Consider the following 24,244-nt stretch of genomic DNA (forward strand, 5'->3'; position numbering starts at 1 on the left):
ACTTCAAAGTGTATTGATTAATAGGTACAATTTGACATTTAATAGAGACTTACGAAGAAAGACTTCATAGCTTTAATAAAACTGACCTCACTGTGTATGTTGTGATGACACAAACTCTTACATCTTAGGTGACGTGATGCAAGGAACAAGTCAAACCAGTAGTGAGACCAATGACTCTAGCATCCTAGTGATCTACAAAACCATGATGTTCATCATGTAGTAAGCAGAAGATCATAGGTGTTTAAAATAATTAAAAAGCTCAGGCCCATCATAGTAATTTCTAACAGCTTTCTCTTGGTGATATAATTTTCCTGCTCTCAACTTCTTCTGTAATTGAGACGACTCTGATGTTTTTGGAACGCCCTAAGAAAGATAGGGAAAAAAATGTTTTATTTTTGAATCTAACATCTACATATTCAAGCAAAATTACACATTTTATAAAACCAATTTTTTTGAAAATAGGGAGTAAGCTATTAAAATTGAGAGGACATGAAGACATGCATTTGCCACATAATGCAACCCGAGGTTCAAGGCAAACTCCAGACAAAACATTTTGGTTTGCCTAGAGAAAGGGTCTCTAAACTATGCCCACGCGGTCCAAATTCAGCCTGCTGCAAGATTTCAGGCAGCCCTCTGATGTAAAAGGGGACACACAGATGTAAGGGGGCTCTAAAGAGGACTCTTATGTAAGGGGAATTCCAATGTAAAGGGGTACCTGATGGGCTCAAGTTTATTTGGATTGTCTTTGCTTTATTTTACTACAGTTGTTTCAGTTATTCATTGCTGATTGCAAAAAAAGAAAAAAAAAAAGAAAGGCAAATTAAAATGTATTCATTCATTTAAATTTGATTTGTTCATGAAAAGTTTGGAGACCCCTGGCCTAGAGTGTGGTAAGATTAAAACCTCTGTCGGATTTTCATGCTGAAGGAAGAAAAGTCCCAAGAGCCACACACATTACACAAAACCCTCATGTAAAGAGTGAAAGCAGCCTCAGCCTAGAGTCCTTCCAAGCCGTGCCCCAGACATGTTTTGCCAAGCCCATGGGGCTTAGTCATGGGATATCTTATCTTTTTTTTTATTTTTTTGGGCTGTTACTTTATTGCACATTTCCTTCATTTTTTTTCTGCCAACACAGGTTTTTGAACGTTTGTATCCTTTGAAAATCTTTCTGAATTATTGTGGGCTAGAGCTTTGTGTTCCCTGGCTCCTATGTGTTGCAGAAATTCCCCTGATATTATTATTTTCTTAATAAAGCAACAGCCAATGATGTGTTTATCTCCCCCTGTCTGTGGAATCTCTGTTTTCCTGACTAAGCCCCGTGGGTGGGGGCGAAACATGTCGGGGTATGACCCAGGCGGAGTCTATGCTAAGGCTTTCTTCCACTTGAGGGTTTTGTGTGATGTGCGGCTCTTGGGACTTCTTTTCCTTCTTCGTTGACTTTTATTGGCTCTTTCCCTGCTTAAACTCCAGCAATTATCAGCATATAAGAACCTACTGCAGCCTGAAGCAGGACCCTCAATTTCTTTGTAGGGAATTTTCATTGTCGTCTTTATACCATATGAGAAATTTCTAAATCATTTCTTGTATAGGTGACAGTTGTAAGGCAGAACAGAACAAGAGGGGAAATCTCCCAATAGGAAACAACTGAATAACAGGCAGCTATTAAAATCTGTATTTAGTTGGTCTAGGATCGTGGCACCACACTGTGATATTAAAGTCCAAATACAAGTTTATTCAGTTGTTAAAACCATATACAAAGCCAACACATTTCAAGGGATAAAACAATACTCCCTTATCAGGACTTTAAAAATATCACAAACTATGCCTAAATTAAAGTAAAAAAAAAAAAAAAAAAAAAAAAATATATATATATATATATATATATATATATATATATATATATATATATATGGTTATGGTTATAGAGGCTGCGGTATCTAAAAATACTGTGGAGAATAAAGGAGAGAGGATAATGGAATCCATTCTCTGTTATAAATTGGCCCTATCATTTAGTTATCGCTCAGTATGTCTTGCATAATATCTTATGGTTAACTGACAAGTAAATGTCTTTTTGTCACTGACCTTCTGAGAAATGTGGCATATGTCTTGGAACACTGCAAAAAAAAAAAAAAATCCATGGTTTTAAAAAAAAAATGTAAGACACCTGAAGGCAGTTAGTATACATATGTAAAAAAAATAAGGCTATCGACAGATATGTGCTTCTAGCAGTATATCTTTTCTGTATAAGCACCAGTCTGCATATTATAATATACATAAATACATAGTTAGGTTGAAAAAAAAAACAAGTCAATCTAGTTCAACCAATAACAAATAAATACATAGAATAAATTAATAAATAGAAAACCTCCATTGACAGGATCCTATACTCACAGTTGATTCATAGGAAGGCATCCTGTGAAAACCCCCAATAAAGCATGGTCCAATGTGGTCCAGCAGGGGAAAAATAAATTCCTTTCTGATCTCCCAGAAGGCAATAAGATATTGCCTATATTATTGTCATTGTCTTTCCCTTTACTGTAAATGTTAAAGTAATATACAAGGCAAACTATTTTTTTTTTTTTAATAGCGCAAGAGAGGGTTACATCTGTCAAAAATTTTTGGCCATCTGTATCCAATTGTGGAGATTTCTCTTAATTTTCTGTCTAATAGTCAAAACAGGAAGCAATGAGAAATCTTTCTAAAGTGAGGGAACCACTGATTATCCCCAGGGTTTACCAGAACTAGTGTCCCAATTGGAAGCTCTCCCCTCTATTCCTGTTCTGTGGACAACCCAAAATGTAGGATTTTTTTCATTGTCATTTGTTTCTTTCATTTTCAGTTTTAAAGGTGAACAGGAGAAAAAGAGAGAGTAAATGTTCAAAATCGGGACACAGACAGCAATAAAAACCTAACAGGGGTTCTTATTCCTCTCCACTTTATGCAAAACAAAAAAAAAATCTTTGTCTTTGTATACTTTAAAATACAGTTTTATGCATTTAGGAATGCATTTAGTTCTTCTACAATCTAACGAGACAGCCAGAACTAGTTCTTGAGGGAGTCTATTCCACATTTTCAAAGCTCTTACTGCAAAGAAACCTTTTGGTATGAGTATAAAGGGAAACCCCCTACCCCAAGGTCGCTAAATAAACCATTTATGTATTTATACATGGTGCCCCCCCCCCCTCAATCTCCTCTTCTCAAGAAGAGAATTTGATTGAGCTAATCTTTCCTCATAGCTAAGTTCCTCCATGCATCAGTTTGTTTGCCCTTCTCTGCACTTTCTCCGGTTCTCTAATATCTATTTTATTACCTGGTGCCCAAAGCTGAAAAAAATACATAAATATAGAATTAAAGATGCAAAAAATACACCATCCAATGGTCATAAACCCTGGTAGTGATGCTTGTTCATTCTGACCACTTGCAAAAGCCACAGCTATTTCTGAAAGAAAACCTGGCAAGCCTCAGAGAGGGGTTCACAAGGCTTAGGACAATGTTAACGCTTGCAGTCCATTCAATATGCAGGCTTTACCTTTGAACTGTTATCTTCAATAAACTTCTTAAATACACCCTTCAATGTGATAAAATGTTCTACTGGGTTCACCTCTATACCCATACAAAAGTTAAAAGAATAGTTGATAAGTCCTATAGAGGGGTTCACAAGGCTTGGGACAATATCACAGCTAGCAGTCATTTCCACATGCACTGAAAATTAGCTTGCTTCAAGAACCTATGAGCAATTAAACCAAAGAGTCTGATTCCACAAAGCATATGGTTCAACCACTATCGCAAGTATTATCCTACCTGTCATTTTCTATTCAGTAGCAATTGGGGGCAAGCAAAGGGGAGTGGGTGGCACAGTGGTAATACAAGGGAGACCACCGTTGGTGTTCTTACTGACTAGGCTTGGACTGCCAAACAGCTCCCGCAGCTGTTTCCAGAACTCTATCTCCCACACTAACACAGGCAACGTGTTTCCAGGGTGGCACTCTCCTTTTCAAGTCTGATATACACATTCACTACTGGGGTTAAAAGGAGCACTCTATAGCCATGGAAGAGGGGAGAATATGAAATGTTACATCTGCCATACACTGCTATTAAATTGTAACAAACAACAAATAATTGACAACAATATAAATTGCAAAAAAAAAAAAAAAGAAAAGAAAAAAAATGACGTATTAGCAAAAAAATAAAAAATAAAACATATCAGGCACAATGCATAAATATAAAGAGGTGCCCTAACTGATGCTATAAATTAATAAACATTACTAAAATGTTACAGGACAACTGGATTAAACATAAAATACTAGCCTATGAAATGTGTATTACCAATTAATGTTATAACATGCATAAAATAGATATATTAAAAACATATACATATTGATTTAAAATGCATATATAAATAAATGTTTTTTATGAAAAGAAAATTCAGACATTTCCCTTTCTTCATTTAGACCTTATGGGGTCAGGGTGTCCGATTAGTATATCCAAAACATTTCTTGATCGCATATTCTCTGGAATCTCTCTGAAGGTCTGTGGTGATCAATTCAACTGCAAATACCATAGCTGCCGCTAAGCTTTTATTGTTTAAAATTACATGGGGCCCTGTGGTCAAAGGAACCACACTCAACAAATCTCTGGTGTTCCTCTACTCTTTTTCTGAGGGGTCTTTTAGTTTGGCCTACAAATAAATAATAAGTCGCAGGGTTATGTAAGGTGGTAGACTACTTGATCGTTAGAGCAGGTGATAAAATTATTCTGCTATCAAACAGGAAATTGTCTGTCCTGCTAACTTTTTTGGAACTATTCTATTCATAATATTTCAGACTTTTTTTTAGATGATATTATGTAGTTTTGGTAGTACAGATCCAAGTTTAGAATCTTATAGCTATCCTTGTATATCTAATGCCACATTCAAGAGAAGGTTACCTGTCATAATTAATTTCTCCTCCCCCTCTAAGAGAGGAGGTGCTAGTGAGGAGCTGAGTTATGCTAAAGCTAGGGGAGGGGGAAATTGTCCAATTCTGGATGAGGAAATTATGGAAAAATTGGGAATGGGATAAGGACTTTACTGGTACCAGATTAAGACACGGTGTATTTTTATAATAAAACAGCAAAAAGTTATTACAAAAACATAATAGAATAACATTATTGTTAAAACAATTAATTGTTGTACTCTCATAGTGTATATACAAAAAGTAAAACAAATCTCTATTGTAGCATCCAAGAGGCCTACGCGTTTCGCAAAATCTGCTTTCTCAGGACCTTTAATCTTGGTAGTAGAGATATATCATGACAACTGAAGAGCTTCAATAAAATGGCTGATTGGTACAACATATAAAGTGCATAAGATAGGATGTATTTGTTGTATGCCAAACAATTTCTAAACCAGCCAGGGAAAAACAAACACTGAGGAAAAAAGGACATTTTCTACGGGCAAGATGAAGCAGCAAAAGGAAGGCACCAGCAGACGTAATAGGCCATCTTTATAGTTAATGCCTATAAATATCCAGAAGGGGAGACGCAAGCTACAGATCTCATAGATACAGTAAATAATAGATACCAAATATCGATAACAGTGCAAAACAGCAGAGCCCCCAAATCCATCTAATGGCACTCTTACATCCAAAAGCATATCTGTCCAATGTGTACCATATCTTTGGCCATAAGCATATGTTATGGTACCAGCATCAGGCTGGTACAGTGATCTGTCATCGGCCGTGTCTGGTAGACACGACGGGTGGCAGATCGTGTCGGAGCGTAGGCCTTGGGGGCGATCACGAGTCTTGATCCTGGAAGGACATCATATGCACATGCCAAATTAACAATCTATGCGAGATGAAATTAAGGTAGGAGAAAAAAAAAAACAAACAATGGCAGTGATCAAAACCATGCACCTAAGGAGGAGGGTGGAAGTGATCTTCCAGAAGGGGGGACAGCTGCAGGGTGTGTGCTAATGAGGTCAACTGGTGAACGTCTTCCTATTCTGTGTGCTGTGTCTTAACAGTTTTCATGTCCTAAAGTCTGTCCAGGAAGTAATGGAGAAGTTATTTTTTTTATAAAACAAGCACTGACACTGAGGGAAGCTCTGTTTAGGATAAATGGAAAACCTTTATTCTTGCAAAATAAGTACATTTATGATATATTGGTACACAGGGGTGCTGGAATTTAGAAAATAAAGGTGAACTTAGCCTTTAAAGTGGAAGTTTAGGCAAAACTTTTTTTTTCATTTTGGATCAGTCAGTTTATTTCTTGCAATCTGTGTCCCATTTGAGAGAATTCCCATCACTTCCTGTTTCATAGTCAATACAGGAAGTGCGAGGAAAGCCCTACAAATTAACCTGTTCTGGACCGCCCCATGCATATAAGCTGCGACAGGGCAGCTCTCCTGCGCGAAATGACATACCTTTAAATAATTTCGTACACTGGGTCTAGGGCGCATGCGCGCCGCCGGTGACCCACTCCTGCTGTGGTTGGACACAGCGGGAGCCAATCAGCGGGCCCAGAAGACCCAATGTTTGCCACCACCCAGCGATCATTCATGAGAGAGGCAGAACGGCGGTCTGCCTATGTAAACAAGGCAGACAACGGTTCTGTGAGAGGGGAAGATTTAGATCTTGTGTTTCTGCTAAGCAGAAACATGGATCTCTGTCTTCCTCCAGTCAGAGCAACCCCCACACAGTAAACACATTTAACCCTTTGATTGCCCCTGATGTTAACCCCTTCCCTGCTAATGTCATTAGTACAGTGACAGTGCATTTTTTTTAGCACTAATCACTGTATTAGTGTCACTGGTCCCCAAAAAATGGCACTTAGTGTCAGATTTGTCCCCCACAATGTCATAGTCCTGTTAAAAGCCTCTGATTCTCTCCATTACTATTACAAAAATGTAAAAAAAAATCCTTAAATCTATCCCATAGTTTGAAGACGCAATAACAAACCAATCAATATATGCTTATTGGGATTTTTTTTTTTTTTTTTTTTACCAAAAACATGTGGCAGAATACATATTGGCCTAAATTGATGAAGAATTAGATTTTTTTTAGATTTTTTTTATTGCATGTGTTTTATAGCAAAAGCTAAAAAAATGTTTTTTTTTTCAAAATTATCGTTCTTTTTTTGTTTATAGCGCAAAAAATAAAAACCACAGAGGTGATCAAATACCACCAAAAGAAAGCTCTTTTTTTGGGGAAAAAAAGGACATCAATTTGATACTTTGATAATATTTTGATACATTTGGTACATTGTCGCACGACCGCACAATTGTCAGTTAAATTAACGCAGTTAAAATGCTTTGGGGGGTAAACCTTCCGGAGCTGAAGTGATTAAGGGAATTCCTTGGGGACCCACAGGCCACCAGAAATAGTGTCTCCAATGGAAGGTTTTTGCTCTATTACTTTTCTGAGGACAACCCAAAATTTGGGATTTTCTATTACCTTCTCTGTCAATGATAATGGTAAACAGGACAAATAGAGAGGGCGTATCTCTCTAATGGGGGGCACAGACAGAAATTAAAAATGACAGGGGTTCTAATCCATCTCTTCTCTGTCCAAAACAGAAAAACAAGTTTTACCCTTAGTTGTACTTTAGGTTGCATGTACAAAATTGAAAATTCTAGCGCATTTGTGACTTACCGAATATCTTGTTTCTCAAGCAGGAGTTGGTAGGTAGCTATTTCTCTCTCCAAATGTGTTGTAACATGCATTAGTGCCTTATAATCTTCATTCTGGCGCTCTTGTTTGTCGCGTACTTGAGAAAGGTTGCCTTCTACTTGATGGATTAGCTCCTGTAGCTGTGAAAGCTGAGAACTGTAGCTGGCCTTTTTTTCGATTAATGTGCTTTCTAGGGCCATTTTCTGTGGTCAAGGGAAAAATATGTTAGTCTTAAAATTTCTATTGTCTAGTCCATTGTGTAATGCCCAGACTAAGTAAGCTAGCTGGAAATTTACACTTCATGGAGCACACTACCCGATTTCTTGACCCCAAGGATCAGCCTACTATACTATAATAATTTTGAATAAAGTTTATAACCTAATTTTTCTGACCTTATTTAAATACTTGGAAAAATAATTTTATATAAAAATATTTAATATAGGCACATCCATTATGTTTGCATTTCGAGCTTTCTGTACGGGTCACTTTTGGGCTGTTTCTCTAATTGAGAATCCATGCAAAGCTGTATGATGGATTTGTCTCTTCACTTAATCAGCTCTGGGTGTGCTGTGAATAAAGCCAAACAGCATGGAATTAACTTAACCTCTTGCTGCCCCGATATCATATATGTGCAGGGGCAAAGAGGGTGGGCTTTAACATCCACATGCTGCAAATTTGTGTCCATGGGTGGTAGAGATCTCTGTACTGGGAATGCGCTGTACTGGGGTGTGCACCCCCAAGCGCAGTGACCAAGCTGTCAAAGACAGTTTCCGGCCTCAATAATGATCGGGGGTTTGCAGGGTCAGTTGCTGATCACGTGACCCTTATGACAGCCAACCATAGTTGTTTCATATAAATTCAAAGAAAGTGTAGCGCACTAAATAAAAAACATTAATAATGTCCAGACAATTTGGTATCCAAAATGTAGATCATAGAGAGTTATAGCCGTCATTTAAAGGTGCAGTGTAGAATATCAGTCGTGAGTCACCACCATCACCAGAAAGATTGGACACTCACCAGATGGCATGGCTACCATTACAGTAGCTAGAGAGCCTCAAACGTACATGACCAGGAATCACACTGGAGCTAGAGGGACCTCAGCCTTGGTGTGTCAGAGGATGTGGCACTGCCAGAAGGTCATTGCCATCTGGAATTAGGAGGACCCAACCATTAGCAACTCCTTCAAAGCTGGTGCACAGAAGATGAGAAAAAGAATTGACATAAAGCAATATTCCAGATTACAATTCCAGTAATAATCAGCTGAGCTGTTTCATTTCCCAGTTGGATTCATATACGGTGATCCAGCGGAGGTCTTCCTTCCACTTTGAACTCCAGTGTGATTTCTGGTCATGTACGTTTGAGTCTCTCTAGCTACTGTAATGGTAGCCATTCCATCTGGTGAGTGTGCAATCTTTCTGGTGATGGTGGTGACTCACGACTGATATTCAACACTGCACCTTTAAATGAGGGCTATGACTCTCTATGATCTACATTTTGGATACCAAATTGTCTGGGTATTATTAATGTTTTTAATTTAGTGCGCTACACTTTCTTTGATTCTATAGGTTTTATATTGGTTGGATACACCTGTTTTTATGTAAGCTGCGTTTTGTACACGGCGCAGGAATATTTTTATATTGCTTCATAGTTGTTACATGTTTGGCTAATTTTTCCCAGGTTAAACTCTTGTTACAGCTCAGAAGTGTACAAGTGCCATAAACTTGCAGTCAGACAACTCTATATATCTACCTGATGGCTGAACATGATAAATATAAACTGTTCATAGGGAAAATTTCAGTGCTAAAAAGAAATTGAACAGCAAATATTTTAATCCTTACTGTTCATAACATATAAAATAGTACACATGTACAAAGACACTATGCATTTCCTTTAGATCCATATTTTTCTATTGAAGTTTTATATCTTCTCAAACAAGTCCTACCATTGATTAGTAGGCTAAGTTTAATTTGTACCATGCTCAACTGGCTCTGTAGATCTATTTCCAAGGTATGAACGGTTCTCTTTAATTCTATGATCTCACTCTGAAAAGTAGGAAGCTGTTCCGAAGATTTAGATTCAACGTTGCGTTTCAGTTCTTCACTCTGAAAATACATAAAGGGCCCTTGTTTACTACAATTATTAATGTTGTCTTTTATTTTAGTCTTTTAGTATGCTTGCTTACTATTAATTGTAATAACTGCCTGTTTGGAAGGGGAAATAAAAAGGCAACAAACAACCTTAAACTGAATTGCATTTTTCTTCAATTGCCATGCAGTTTTAGCTGCAATACTCACCTTTTCTCTGATGCTGTCCCTTGAAGACTCTATGGTCTAGCACTAACACTGACACCCATATTATTTTAGCCAATTTCCTGAGAGATACATAAACAAACTCCTTTATTTAAGAGGAGCTTGGACCAGGTTCTAAAAAAAATCAAAAGCCAGCAGCTACAAAAACTGTAGCTACTGATTTTTAACAAACAGACACTCACCTGCCCAGTTATCCAGCACCGTCCTCACCCGGGCCAGTTTTCACCGGTCTTCGGGTCAGTGATGCCGGTATGTTAACTGTAGTAAGCCAGCTGTGACTCCTTGAGGCTTCACAGCTGGCTTTCCACTGCACATGCATGAGCTACGTTGCACCCTGTGAATGGTCCCGCAGCCTCCTGGGATCTGTGATCTCAGACTTCCACTTGATTAACCTAGATGGGTGCGGGAACTGGGTACCTACTAAAATGAGGTACCCACTTCCCTGGATACAGGGAGGATCCATTCCCCAATCTCCTTTATGACCATTGAAGCCAAAAGCGACAATAATCTCATCAATTCCTGTTGCAGAACAGTTTTTTCCTGGTTTTTACAGCTAATCAAGCATGATCTGTGTTCGATGCACTGCTTTGGAGGTCAGGGGAGATATTAGGGGTCTAAAAGAACCCTAATATCTCAAAAAAGAGCATACCTGCCAGCTGCCCAAAGTTCTTGTCTGTTGGACAGCCCTGATTTAAACAAATAACTTACATTTCGTCTTCTAGCACAGTTCATTTAAGTTAACATTTATTTAAAGTTCATGAGAAGTGCAGACTGTGAGCTGCCATTGGTGACCCTTTTAAAATTCTAGTCCCCTGACTAGTGGTTGTGACTCACTTTAATGCTTCTGAGTAGGGATGGGCTTCATGTTTGAGTCAAACTTATGTTCGATTTGAACACAGCCTGTTCACCCAATGGCAAACAAATGGGCTTCTTTGTGGGAAATTTGAGTTCCCGCATCCATAATACTCTGCGCACTGGCAGTGCATTATGTGATTGGCCAAAGCATGGACTCTGCCCTCCATGCTTTGGCCAATCAAATCATCTGCGCCATGATTGGCCAAAGGCAGGTGCATGACTCAGGGGCGGCTGTTAAAATCACTACAATCTCCCTGAAGGAATTCCACTTGTAAATCACCCACTGGCCAATGGATTCAAACCCACAACCTCTCAATTGCAAGCCTGGTATTCTACCACCTACACCACCACCAAGCCTGCTTAGGCTGAACACACTCCCCCTGCCTAACTAAGTCACCTTTATCTCTAGACCAGCTCCCTTGGCCAGCGTAGTGTAGTATAGTTAAAAATACATTGCTGGCAGGGAGAGAGATTTTTGCTTTTTACAGTTTGTTGAGATCAGATAGTGCAGTGTATCAGTGTATACCACAAAGTTGTATATATATATATATATATATATATATATATACAACTTTGTGGTATACACTGATACACTGCACTATCTGATCTTAACAAACTGTAAAAAGCAAAAATCTCTCTCCCTTTTTCTGTATTGCCGGGAGCTGACAATACATTGCAGCCACAAGCAAGTTTAAATTACGGTACATTTTTCCCTTTAGAAGTGTCAGTATTGCTGCAGCAAGCTACATACATTGCACAAATGCGCCACTTTACAGGCACATTAAGGGGGCCCCCCAGGCACAATATTTAAAGGAATTTTTCATTTTTATTGTTTCACTTTAAGCGTTATTAAAATCACTGCTCCTGTAAAAACAATTGTTTTAAAAACATTTTTTTGCATTGATTCATGTCACCCAGGGTAGTGCCCAGGTCTCCATACACTTTTGTGGGCCAATAACTTGCATTTAAGCCTTGAAAATTAGGACTTCTGATTTTTCATGTTCGTTTCCCATAGACTTTAATAGAGTTTGCATGTTCGCTAGAACATTTCCCCTGTTCGAGATGTTCTGGTGTGAACTGAACAGGGGGGATGTTCGGCTCATCACTACGTCTGAGTCACATACTCACAACAAGAAGAAGGCTAATCAGAGAAAAATCAGAATAGCTTATCTCTATATCTATTCCAGGTAAGGTACTCAGAAAGCACTATAGCCAAGACATAAAAGCCAGCCAACCAGTATTTTCAAATTCAAACACGCTATTGAACTTTACAGCACAATACTTTCTATAAAATACTAATGACACACTTACCTTTGCCAGGAACCATTTTTCTGCCTCTGCTTTGTTACCTTCCATCAGATCTTCATATTGCTCTCGAATTTCAGACAGAATTTTACTCAAGTCCGCAGAATGGGGGGCTTCTACTTCCACAGTGACTCTTGCACCCAGCTGGCTATAGAGGCTGTTCACTTTCTGTTCACATACAAAAAGGAACAATTATATGTATGTATACATTTTGGTAAAATGTCAGGAATATTTAGTCAAAAAGCTATGGTATGTGGGGTGCTATACCCCTAGCAACCATCTTTTATGAGTTGCAGTCAATAAAATACAAAGGGTTGTTAAAGCTGAGCTACAGCCTGGGAAATAAACATTAAAGTCAGCAGCTACAAATACTGTAGCTGCTGACTTTTAATGTAGGGACACTTACCTGTCCAGGGAGCCTGCAATGTCGGCACCCCAAGCTGATCCATCTATTGGCTTCGGGTGCAGGAACTGGCATTGCAAGTAAGGGAAACCGGCAGTGAAACCTTCAAGCTTCACAGCCTGTTTCCTACTGCGCATGCGTGAGTCATGCACCGCTTTCTGAATGGTCTCATCGTCTTCTGGGACACACACAGGTCCCAGAAGGGGGGAAGGAGGAGGGCTGGATGCAACCGCGGAAATTACGTACCTTGCTGCTTCGACATAGGAAGGAAATCTCGAAGGTTAGTTGTTTGGAACTTAACTTTAAGGGTTACTATGCGTTACAAATTGCCTTCTTCTTACCAAATAACTCATTGAATCTACCTAGCAGGGAAAGCACTAGAACAGACAGCAATAAAAATCTGACGGGGGCTCTAATGCTTTCATACTCTATTGAAAGCTAAAAACAAAGTGTTTAGCAACACATGGAAAGCTGTCTGAAACTGTAGAAATACAAGAGATAGTCAAAGACCACAGCATGCTAGAAGAGATAGTTAGAGCCTGCAGACATGCTATAAGGGATGATCGGAGATAGTGAACATTCTGGCAGCTGGTGGAAAGTGGGGACTTGCTACAGGAGAAGGTCATAGACAGGAAACACATTCCATTGGACTGCTAGAGGTCACAACTATTGCAGCCTCTTTAAGAATCGATGCTTATACATTTATTCTTCCTACAGTCCCCTTAAAAAAGTATTATTGATATTTATCTCAGCAAGAACCATTATAAAAGGTTAGATAAAATAAAAAATAAAAAGAAGAAAAGGGTGGACAGCTCTGAGAGTAAAGGAAATAACCAAGGCATTAGCTACTAGAACCCAGTGTTAAGAATGTTCCTCACCTACTCTACCTGATGGCACAGCTTGAGTGTGCACCTAGGTAAAGAAAATATGAACTACTGTCTGCAGAAACCACAAGGGTACAGTAAATATCAAAGGGCCACATGTTGGGCCCCGCGGCCATTATAGTATTACTATATTGCTATATAGTATTTCCCAAACACTATTATTCTTCAATACAGTACATCTTCATTGGCCTTCTTCTTTTGAAGCATGTCCTGCTGGAGATGCTGATGGTCAATGTTTAGATATTGAACATCTTCCTTGATTTTTTCAAGCTCATTACGCAAATCATTCAAATCCAGCTCAATGTCAGTCCTTAGTTTGTACTCCATCTCATACCTAGAAAAAATAAGGGCATAAAATATATTAAAAAGTTACAGGTTATCACTAAGTATTCATATTTCATAGAGGAAAAATACTCTGTATGGACAAACGTATGTGGACACCCCTCAAAATTATAGAGTTCTGGTGCACAAAGCCAGGCCCAAGAAGACATGATTTGATGCATTTGATATGAAGGAACTTCCAGAGCCCTAAACCCAAACCCTAATGAAGATCTTCAAATGATCTGGAACACTGATTGTGAGCCAGGTCTTGTCAACCCACATAAGTACCTGACTTCATAAATGCTATTTCAGCTTAATTCAAATGAATATTCCATATTATTCTGGGAAGCTTTCCCAGAAGAGTGGAGACTGTTATAGCTGCAAAGGGGGGTAACATCATAATAATGTCTATGGTTTTTGGAATGGGATGTCAAACAAGCTTATACACTGTAGGTGTGACTTATGGGTCTTCACAAACTTATGGCCAAATAGTGTATGCAGTTCTGATAAAGCAGTTAGATATATTGAAAATATACAGCAGTTGCTCTTGAACAAGAGCCTCTGTAATAAGAATGTGCACTTTAACCACTTAAGCCCCGGAAGATTTTACCCCCATTCCGACCAGGGGGTATTTTGCGATTCGGCACTGCGTGACTTTAACGGAGAATTGCGCGGTCGTGCGACGCTGTACCTAAACGAATTTGGCGTCCTTTTTTTCCCACAAACAGAGCTTTCTTTTGGCGGTATTTGATCACCTGTGCGATTTTTTGATCACGCGCTATAAACAAAAAAAGAGCGTCCATTTTGCAAAAATAGCAATATTTTTCCCTTTTTTTTATATGAAATTCCCCCAAAAAAAAATGTAAAAATCAAAATTTTTTAAAATTTTCGGCCAATTTGTTTTATGCTACCTATGTTTGGTAAAAAAAAATCGCAAAAAGCGTATTTTGATTGGTTTGCGCAAAAGTTATTGCGTTTACTAACTAAGGGAAAGATTTTTGTCATTTTTGTTGTTTTTTTTTTTAACGCGTAATGGCGGCGATCTGCGATTTTTTTTGTGGTACTGCGACATTGCGGCGGACAGATCGGACCCTTGACTGACATTTTTGACACTTTTGGGGTTACCAGTGACATTTCTACAGTAATCAGTGCTATACATATGCACTGTTACTGTAAAAATACACTGGTAGTGAAGGGGTTAACTTTATTTGAGAGGGAGGGGCTGTGTGTGTCCCTAGGGGCGTGATTCTAACTGTGATTGGCTGGGGCTTCAGCTGTATGCAGAGTGATCAACGGATCTACATAGTAGATCCAGATGATCAGCTCTCATACAGCGAGGAGAATGACAGGCAGCTTGTTTACACAAGCTGCCTGACTTTCTCCCTCTCCCCCGCCGATCGCAGAGTGGCCGGCGGACAACGGGTCCGCCGGTCACACGCGCGGGGGGGGTCCGTGACCACTCGGGAGCGGGAGCGCGCCTCCGGGGGCGCGCGCTCGCTCCCTAGACCCTCACAAGCTAGTGACGTAGCCCTACGTCACTTTGCCTGTGAGGGGCTGACCGCCGACGTAGATAGTCGTGCGGCGGTCGGCAAGTGGTTAAGGGCACAACATGAGACATATATTTGAAAGTAGGTTTTAGTCAAATGGAATTTTATTAAACAATCATCTAAAACATGAAAAAATGTTAAAAAAAAAAAAAAAAAAAGACAGAGAGAGGGCTCTAAAGTATTAGGCCTAACTCACATACAAATAGTAAAAATAGGCTGAGAATAAAAATCTCCTAAAGTTTATGTGTTGTATACACTTTTAACACATATTCGAGTCAAAGACAACACAATAAAATAATTCATATACTAGATACGGGGATATATGTGTACTTGTCTGATCTCAGGTCGGTCAACGCTTTTCACAAATAGCATATAGATGTAGGTGTATACATCATTTAGAGGCAGTGTATATCCAATTTCTGTGTATAAACATCTCAGGGGCAGACACAGAGGTGCAAAGTAAGACACAGAAACAGTAATGTTTCCGTAAATGATTGTAAACATCAGATATAAGCATGTAGTTAGGCTGTGTGTCTGTTTCTGTAGGTAAAAAATCCATGTAGTAAATATATGCTTACTGGACGTGTATCACGATATACCCCATATGTCTAGACCAGAGCTGGGTATGTGGAGCACATGGAGGGACTGGATCCTTCAGCAATGCATTAGGGGTAAAATATGGCATGCTTCAGTAAATGGAGGAATAGATGATATACTCTCCTGCAGTAGATGTTTGCATCATGTAGAGAACGCCCCCAGACTGTTCATGGAAACATTACTGTTTCTGGGTCCTACCCCCAAGATGTTTAGACACAGGAATTGGATATACGCTGCCTCTAAATTATGTATACACCTACATCCATAAAGGTCCTGTGGAAGCTATTTGCGAAAAGCGCTGACCAACCTGAGATCAGACAAGAACACATGTATTCACGTATCTAGTATATGGATTAATTTATTGTCCTGTCTGTAACTCGAATATTAGGGGTATACAACACAAACTTTAGGTGATTTTTGTTCTCAGCCTATTTTGTACTATTTGTATGTGAGTTGGGCCTTAATAATTTAGAGTCCTCTCTCTCTCTTTTAACATTTTATGTTTTAGATGATTGTTTAATAAAATTCCTTTTTACTAAAACGTACTCTCGAATATGTGTCTCATGTTGTGCCCTTAAAGTCCACATTCTTATTACAGATGCTTTTGTTCAAGAGCACCTGGTGTAAAAAAAATTCTGATTTTGATTAGGATGTTGGCACACTCTGGAAAGCCCTTCTCCTTTAGTTAGATACATAGTTTCTTTAATTTTCATATATAACTGTTAGTGATAAGCTGAACACCCAGTTTGAGGCCGGTTTGGCAAACATTACTAAAGTTCAGGTCTTGAATCCGAACCCCATTGAGGTTAGGGAGAGTAAAATGATAAAAAAATAAGGCCATTTCCTAGGCTAATAGGCAAGGGAAAGTCAAACAAATGGCATGGGGTAAGGGTGATATATAGATCCTGACATAGATGTTATATGAGTTGAAAGTCCTGCATTCAGACGAATGCCTGAACAATCAAAGTTCATCCCTTATGACTCAGTAAAAAAGAGAAAGAAGTTTTAACATGAGCACATATTAGTAATATCTATTACACTGGGTGGATCTCTTCTACAAGTTCATCTAAAAAGCATTGAAAATACTATAAATTCCCTTTAAGGAGGTCACCATTAAATTTAGTAATTTCTTCAAGGATAGAAAACTCACTTATTGTGAAAATCATCTGCAGCCAAGCGAGTATTGTCAATCTGCCGAGTAAGCCTTGTGTTCTCCATGGTGCTTCTGAAAACCTAAATATAACGTTATTTTTATTCCTATAGTAATCACAAATGCTTTTACATTTATTTGTAATAGTCATATATACATAGAACAGAAAGTAAGCATTGGACATGGACCGCAATCATTGTTCCACACAGAGTATAGTAACCAATGATCTAGATAAGGGATAGCAACCATCTTTTTTTCAATAAACAAAGGCTTGGTTTTTTTTATACCAATTGCTTAATTAATCCCTATGATATTTTTCTCCTAAAATGTTCAATTCACAACCATGAATGTAATTTTTTTCCTGCATTGAATAAGTCCTAACTGTTGAAAGCCATATTTCCTTAAAAAATCATTATTTTACTTCATTATGTGTTGTCATAGCACTATATCAAACAGACCCTTTCCCTGCTTTGATTACATAGACACCTACTGAAACTCAGGTATCATCAGCCAGAAGCTGTTGTAATTTTAGGGGTTGATAACCTGTGTGGTATTTTTTGTGAATTTACATATACATTTATTTGAAATTTGTAAAATAATACAGCCAGTGTTATTATAGCACTAGTAGTAGTAAAATACTGTTCTTTAGATAGGACCATAAGAGATATTATGGTGCTGATGCAACATTGAAGGAAAAAGTAAAGCCGTTTTGTGCATTAAACCCATTGTCCTATTCCCAAAATTTCTTTAAAGGACAAATTTCAAATTCATCCTCAACAAACACCCGTCCTAGCCCCCTAACTTTATCTAAAATCAAGCCCCCATTCTCAAGCCCATGGCTTATTTACCTGAATGCAGTGGTTATTTGCATCTTTCCCCTGATATTACACTTTATCCAGACCTTATAAAGAAACAAAACAAAAGTAATTCACCCTGCTCTGTGTGTAGTGCATTTTCTTTGGTTTGTGGATTTGTTAAAAGAGTGTTGTTGTCCTTTAACTCCCAACACCCAAATAATAAAAAAAATCTAAAGATCCATAAAACCCTCTTGCCATTTCCAATAGTAATGGTGACAAAATTATTAAAATCCTTAGATATTATCAAATTTAAATTATATAAATATTTAGGGAGAAAAAATAAATAAATAGTGAATTATAAAGAAAGTTGAACTGGGAAAGGGCTACCACTCATTACCTCTTTCTAAGATTGCTAATTACCTGGTTGTACCTTTTTTTAGTATTTTAAGCCTCTGACCTGGAAAAAGCATGCAGATTACAAAGGCAAAAGTCAAAACTCATGATTTGTTCTAGGTCATTATGTGATAAAGAAAAAGGATTATTGCGCTCAGCAGTAAACTCACAATAAAGTGCTAATGCATAAACAGTGTTGTGTCTCACACATAGATCACATTAATAAATAAACCAATATAAATTCATATAAATCCTTTCATAGGTGAATAAATATATCAAATAAATAAATAAAATCCTTAAAGTGCTCGGTGCAAACTACTTGTCTCAGCAGCAAATTGGACTTGATATAAAGTGCCTTCACCAATCAATATGCACCCAGTGCTCGGATAAAATACTTCTTACCAGAAGAAGTTGACCCCTTAGTTATAGGGGGTCATAACCAGCATGTGTCTCCAGAAGAGCTCCAGGTTCTCCTGATACTGTCTTCACATCTAGTGTGTAATAGGCCAGTAGTATAAAGGTAGCTCCGGGGCTCCGGACATCATGTTGTAGGAAATAAGAAGACTCCAATAGTGTAATATTGTCAGGTAAACAGATTTAATTTAAAAGTAATGTACTTACTACATAATAATAATACAGATCGTTCGGCTACTTCTGGTGGATGGGACGCTTCCGCATCTGCGCTCCACCCCACCGGAACTCTACGGTCTCACGCTCCCGACGCACGTTTTGTCAGGCGTGCTGACGTCATCAGGGGATCATGTGACTGTACACTTCCTCACACATTATATGGAGGCTGGCACAGCTATCAACATCTAATCGCTAGTCGCCGGAGTTAGAACTGCCCATTCTTTAATAGATTGATGGGTTCTTCCCTTCAGTAAGGGTGCCTCACGGGGACATATTTAGAAGGAAAATATTGGAACAACCTTTGAACTATGGTTGCCGTTCAGTTTAACCCTTGGCTAGCTTAAACAACCAATACAATGTCTGTCTGTGTTCCCTACACTTCCGATTGAGAATTCCAATTTATGAATAATACATTATAGGATGAGATGCTGTGTGCTGAAACATTTAAAACAACTAAACCAATGAGCCAATTTGTTCAAATGACAATATACCTATATTAATATATACTAAAATACATTTTATTCCAACATCCTAAAACTAGGTTCTAGGTCATTGCCTCAAAGTATAGAAGGATAGAACTGGAATTTTCAGACTCTTTATTTTATCTATACATTTCCAGGATTCCCAACTGTCTGTTTACGTTACCACAGAAGGAGAATCTTTAATTTAGCAATGGCAGTGCAACATGTACACATTGGCAGGAGATGGGTCACAGTGATTGAGGAGGATTACATAGTTGGAAGCTGTGATTGACATTAAAATGGCCCTTGTTCCTAAACATTGAGACAAGATTCTTTTCAAGGGGGATGGGAGGCATCAGTTCATTGGCCTTGTCTTTTACAGCAATATTTCTCAACTCCAGTTCTCAAGTACCCTCAACAGGTCATGTTTTCATGATTTCCCTCAGATAAAACAGCTGTGGTAATTGCTAAGGCAGTGAAACTGATCAAATCACCTGTGCAAAATAATGGAAAGCCTGAAAACATGACCTGTTGGGGGTACTGAGAACTGGAGTTAAGAAACATGGTTGTACATGAAGGGGAGGGTGCACTCCTACTACCTCCTCTTTCATGGCCACCAAGGCTGCATGTCTGGATAGTTCTCTGCTTAGAATACTAAGGGGACCCCACACTGTTTTTTTCCCTTACATTTTTATTACACCATTCAACCTGAAAGTAATAAAATTTAAGTGCTGCTGCTGTATGTAAAGCTAATTGTAAAAAATAAAAATAAATAAATTCCACAGCCAAATATTCTCTCTGCCAGTTTACACTTGTACTAAGGCTGTCCTTGAAATGTTAATTGTTCTGTAATACCATGTGCAACTTAAACATCCCCCAAGCAAGTTTTTTGATTTATTTATTTTTGAATGTTGCTTTCAAAGCCACATGAAAAGACCCTTTGCCATTGTTTATCCAATAGCTGACCTTTTAGCCTTGATAATGGCCAGAACTTAGTATCAAGATTTGCCATCCATACACTTTAATGGAGCCTGATGCTAAGTTCAGGTTTTGTGGACTTCATACTAAGTTTGAAGAACCTCCCATGAATCAAAACTCCATTGCTGCTCAGCAACTGTGGTCAATTTGTTCCTCCACGAAGAGAGTTCATTCATCCCTTCTGGAAGCCATTCTTTCGCTGTGGCCACTATCCGTTTGTCACCAATGAATGGAAGGGTAATTCTCCTTTGGGGGGCATGATCTGACTGACCCCAATGATTTTGGGGCTTTGAAAGTTTTGGAAAAATGTACCAGGCTATGGTCTCACTAAGATTGGGAACTACTGGTCCAAAGCACTGTTTATTAAAAGAATATGTTTCAAATCTCGGTGCTGCTGACCTTCTACAACCTTTTTTCAGACACGTCCTGTCTACATGCACTCACTCTAGCCTCAGCTGCACATCCTTGCTATGGCCCGGCTGCCTGATAGTGACTATAGTGATCTCTGATTATTCAATGAGTTTAAGCACTGCATGTGGCAAAGTAGGACTACATCCTGGAGTCAGTTGTCACCTATAACAAGACGTGCCTGAACAAGTGACTTTCCCTGAACAAGGAACTTTCATGTCAGGCTCCCCAGGTATTATTTTAATGAGAGCTGCAGATTTAAAGAGGTTGACAACTTTTAAAATCAGCAACACTAAGCTGCAAAATAGGATAAAAAAAGTAATAAAATTCATGGTAATTGTTTATGATACATCATACTTTAGAAAACTAAATGTCATCAAATTAGCTTTTACATCTACTTTAAGGGTTTCATAACAGTATAAGGACAAAAAAAATTACAATAAAGAAAATGAAAAAGTTCCTATAACAAAAATAATCACAATAATAGTAAATTTGAAGCAATGGCTTGGGAGATAAAGTCCATATTGTTTATAGATGAGTGTAATACTTATTTATACTATAAAGTTATTCCTAAAGCCAGTTGTCTCAACTATCACTTGTTTTAATCAATCAAAAAAAAAAAAAAAACCTTATTGTAACTAGCGATCTTAAGAAGCCTTTTGCCCATTAGGAGCCAACAATACACACTGTAGAGGTTTTTTACACTTGTATAAACCACAAATCTAAATCTTTGGGGAAAAAAAAAGCTGTAAACATTTGAACATGTCTAAAAAATATTAGAAAAATTACCTTTCTTTGTAGTTCTTCCATTTCTGCAAAATAGTGACTGAAATCAGGCAACATTTGAGGATGATTCTTGTCATACCAGTCTCGGATCTTCTTTTCCAGATTGGCATTCTCTTCTTCTAAAGAACGTACCTTGTCCAAGTAGGTTGCTAACCGGTCATTTAGAATCCTCATGGTTTCCTTCTCATTAGTGGTGAGCAAACTGTGTTTTTTGGATTCTCTGTTATGTGTGACTTCTTTGCCAAAACTACTATATGTAAGTCCAAAGTTAGATCCATGGTTGAATGAATGATGTTTTGTGATGGTGGGACTTCCACTAGGCTTGGCCTGAAAACTAATGGGCCTCCAGGTACCAGCATTGTTATCTTTACGAAACCCTCTGAGACTGAGTGAGGTTATTTGGCTAAAGATGTTACTGCCTTTATGCTTTCCAGTTTGGTTCTGCTTATTGCTGTTGCTCATTGTGTCAGTGTAGTGTATATTATATCTGGCAGGTTTGACAGTACAAAGAGTGTATTTACAAATTTAAGACCTCTTTTAAGAAGCATGGCAAAGGGCGTTGTGAACTAAGCTTCCTATTCTTTACAGGCTATATAATATAATAATTTCCCTTCCTCATCCAGTAAGAGGATTTGTCAGACAATGTAAAAAAAGCATCTAAGAACATGGGGGCGGCTAGTTAGGCTGTAGACATTTACAAGATTTAGATGTAAGTTACATTAAGAGATGCTTTGACACACCTAGCTAAGCAAAAAAAAAAAAATCACTTTTAAAGGAAGCTGAATCTGCTAACACGCCTGCAATAATTTCCTTAATTGATAAAGTGATTTTAACATGTGGAATATAGATATCTAAATTGTAGTCCAGAGTATGGTGATTCAGAATGAGAGAATACTAAGCAATCTACCTAGATTGACATTGTCCAATCAAATATGCTTTAATTGAATGTCATACAGCATCTTATATAGTGCTATCATAAGTTAATCTGTTTTAATGTCCTTTGTTTCCTTTCCTGTTTCTTTCATTTTTACTGTGTTTTTTATACGATGTCTGTATTTGTAACACTTTATCTTTTAATCTATATATACTTTTAAAGTGTACAGTTGGTATAGAAAAGAATGGCCCCCATTTAAAATAATTACATGTTGTTGCTTGGCAGCCTGAAATGAAGACAGACACAGTTTTTGTTTTATCCAGCTGTGCAAATTATAACTTCCAAGTGAAAGATATAACCCCAACATGTCAAAAAAATCAAAATAAAATTCAAAAACTGAATCACTGAGTTGGAAAAAGGATCACCTCCCTCCTAAAAATGACTTGTAAACTCAATCAGGTGTCGCTAATCACCTTCTCAATGAAACACAAAGCCATTTGACATTCAACTGTGATCAGCTGTGGTCATTTTGATTAGATCAGCATAAAAAAAGCTTTCCTGGAGCATTTCAGTCCATGTTCCTACAGCTCAAGCCACAGCCAATCACAGTTAGAATCACACTCCTAGGGACACACACAGCCCCTCCCTCTAAAATAAAGTTAACCCCTTCACTGCCAGTGTAATTTTACAGTAACAGTGCATATATATAGCACTGATTACTGTAGAAATGTCACTGGTAACCCCAAAAGTGTCAAAAATGTCAGTCAAGGGTCCGATCTGTCCGCCCCAATGTCGCAGTACCGCAAAAAAAATCGCAGATCGCCGCCATTGCGCGTTAAAAAAAAAACAACAAAAATGACAAAAATCTTTCCCTTTGTTAGTAAACGCAATAACTTTTGCGCAAACCAATCAAAATACGCTTTTTGCTATTTTTTTACCAAACATATGTAGCATAAAACAAATTGGCCGAAAAAGTTAAAAAATTTTGATTTTTACATTTCTTTGGGGGGGAATTTCATATAAAAAAATGTGAAAAATATTGTTATTTTTGCAAAATTGACGCTCTTTTTTTGTTTATAGCGCATGATTAAAAAATCGCACAGGTGATCAAATACCTCCAAAAGAAAGCTCTGTTTGTGGGAAAAAAAGGACGTCAAATTCGTTTAGGTACATCATCGCACGACCGCGCAATTGTCCGTTAAAGTCACGCAGTGCCGAATCGCAAAATAGCCCCTGGTCTTTAAGCAGCCAAATCCTCCGGGGCTTAAGTGGTTAATGCAAGTACATGGTACAACATGTACATATCAAGAATATGAAATGTTGGAGTAACATATTCTTGAACCCTTCCCCACTTTATTCAAAAGTGAAATAAAGAGTTTTGGTTTTACATACACTTTATTGGGCCAGTGTGTGATAGCATGGTAAGCTCAATTGTAATGGCTGCTTTGTACATAAAAAAATTGTATTTGGTTTGTAAAGACCTCTTTTTTCTTCATCCACATAAAAGCCAGAATACCAACTCATCATAATCTGTCAAGAAATAGTTAAAACATTTTAATTTTTTTGTCTCTGTATAAGGATTTTTCCTATAAATCCCTATCCCAGAGACACATCAGCTATTTAATGGAAACGTCACCAAAATGAAGGATAGTCCTGGGACATGTGTCCCTCTCTGGTCCATCTGGATCAGGTGGTGTTTCTCTTTAGTAGTGAAGCAAGGGACAATACTATCAAAACACTCACCCTTATTAGTCATACAAAGGAAAAACATCTTCCCCGCTGCTTTGTAGTAGTTGATGCTGAGAACGCAATTGACTATGTTTCCTGGGAATTTATTTTTGCTTCTCTTACACAAATTGGTGTACCCTCTAGTCTGTTAACCAAAATCATGGACCAT

At 38.1% G+C, this 24,244-nt stretch overlaps 1 protein-coding gene across 1 annotated transcript; it reads right to left on the reverse strand.

The window, feature by feature from the left end:
- Positions 1-280: 280 nt before the first annotated feature.
- Positions 281-21,935, reverse strand: LOC309567466 (keratin, type I cytoskeletal 19-like; the record flags this gene model as incomplete). Its single annotated transcript, XM_082272855.1, has 8 exons — positions 281-363; positions 2,083-2,114; positions 7,632-7,852; positions 9,623-9,751; positions 12,125-12,286; positions 13,583-13,739; positions 17,021-17,103; positions 21,477-21,935. The coding sequence occupies 8 exons, from the start codon at positions 21,933-21,935 to the stop codon at positions 281-283; spliced, it is 1,326 nt and encodes a 441-aa protein (XP_082128981.1).
- Positions 21,936-24,244: the final 2,309 nt, after the last annotated feature.

Source organism: Pelophylax lessonae, assembly GCF_965119305.1.
Source record: "Pelophylax lessonae genome assembly, chromosome: 11".
NCBI classification, from domain to species: Eukaryota; Metazoa; Chordata; class Amphibia; order Anura; family Ranidae; genus Pelophylax; species Pelophylax lessonae.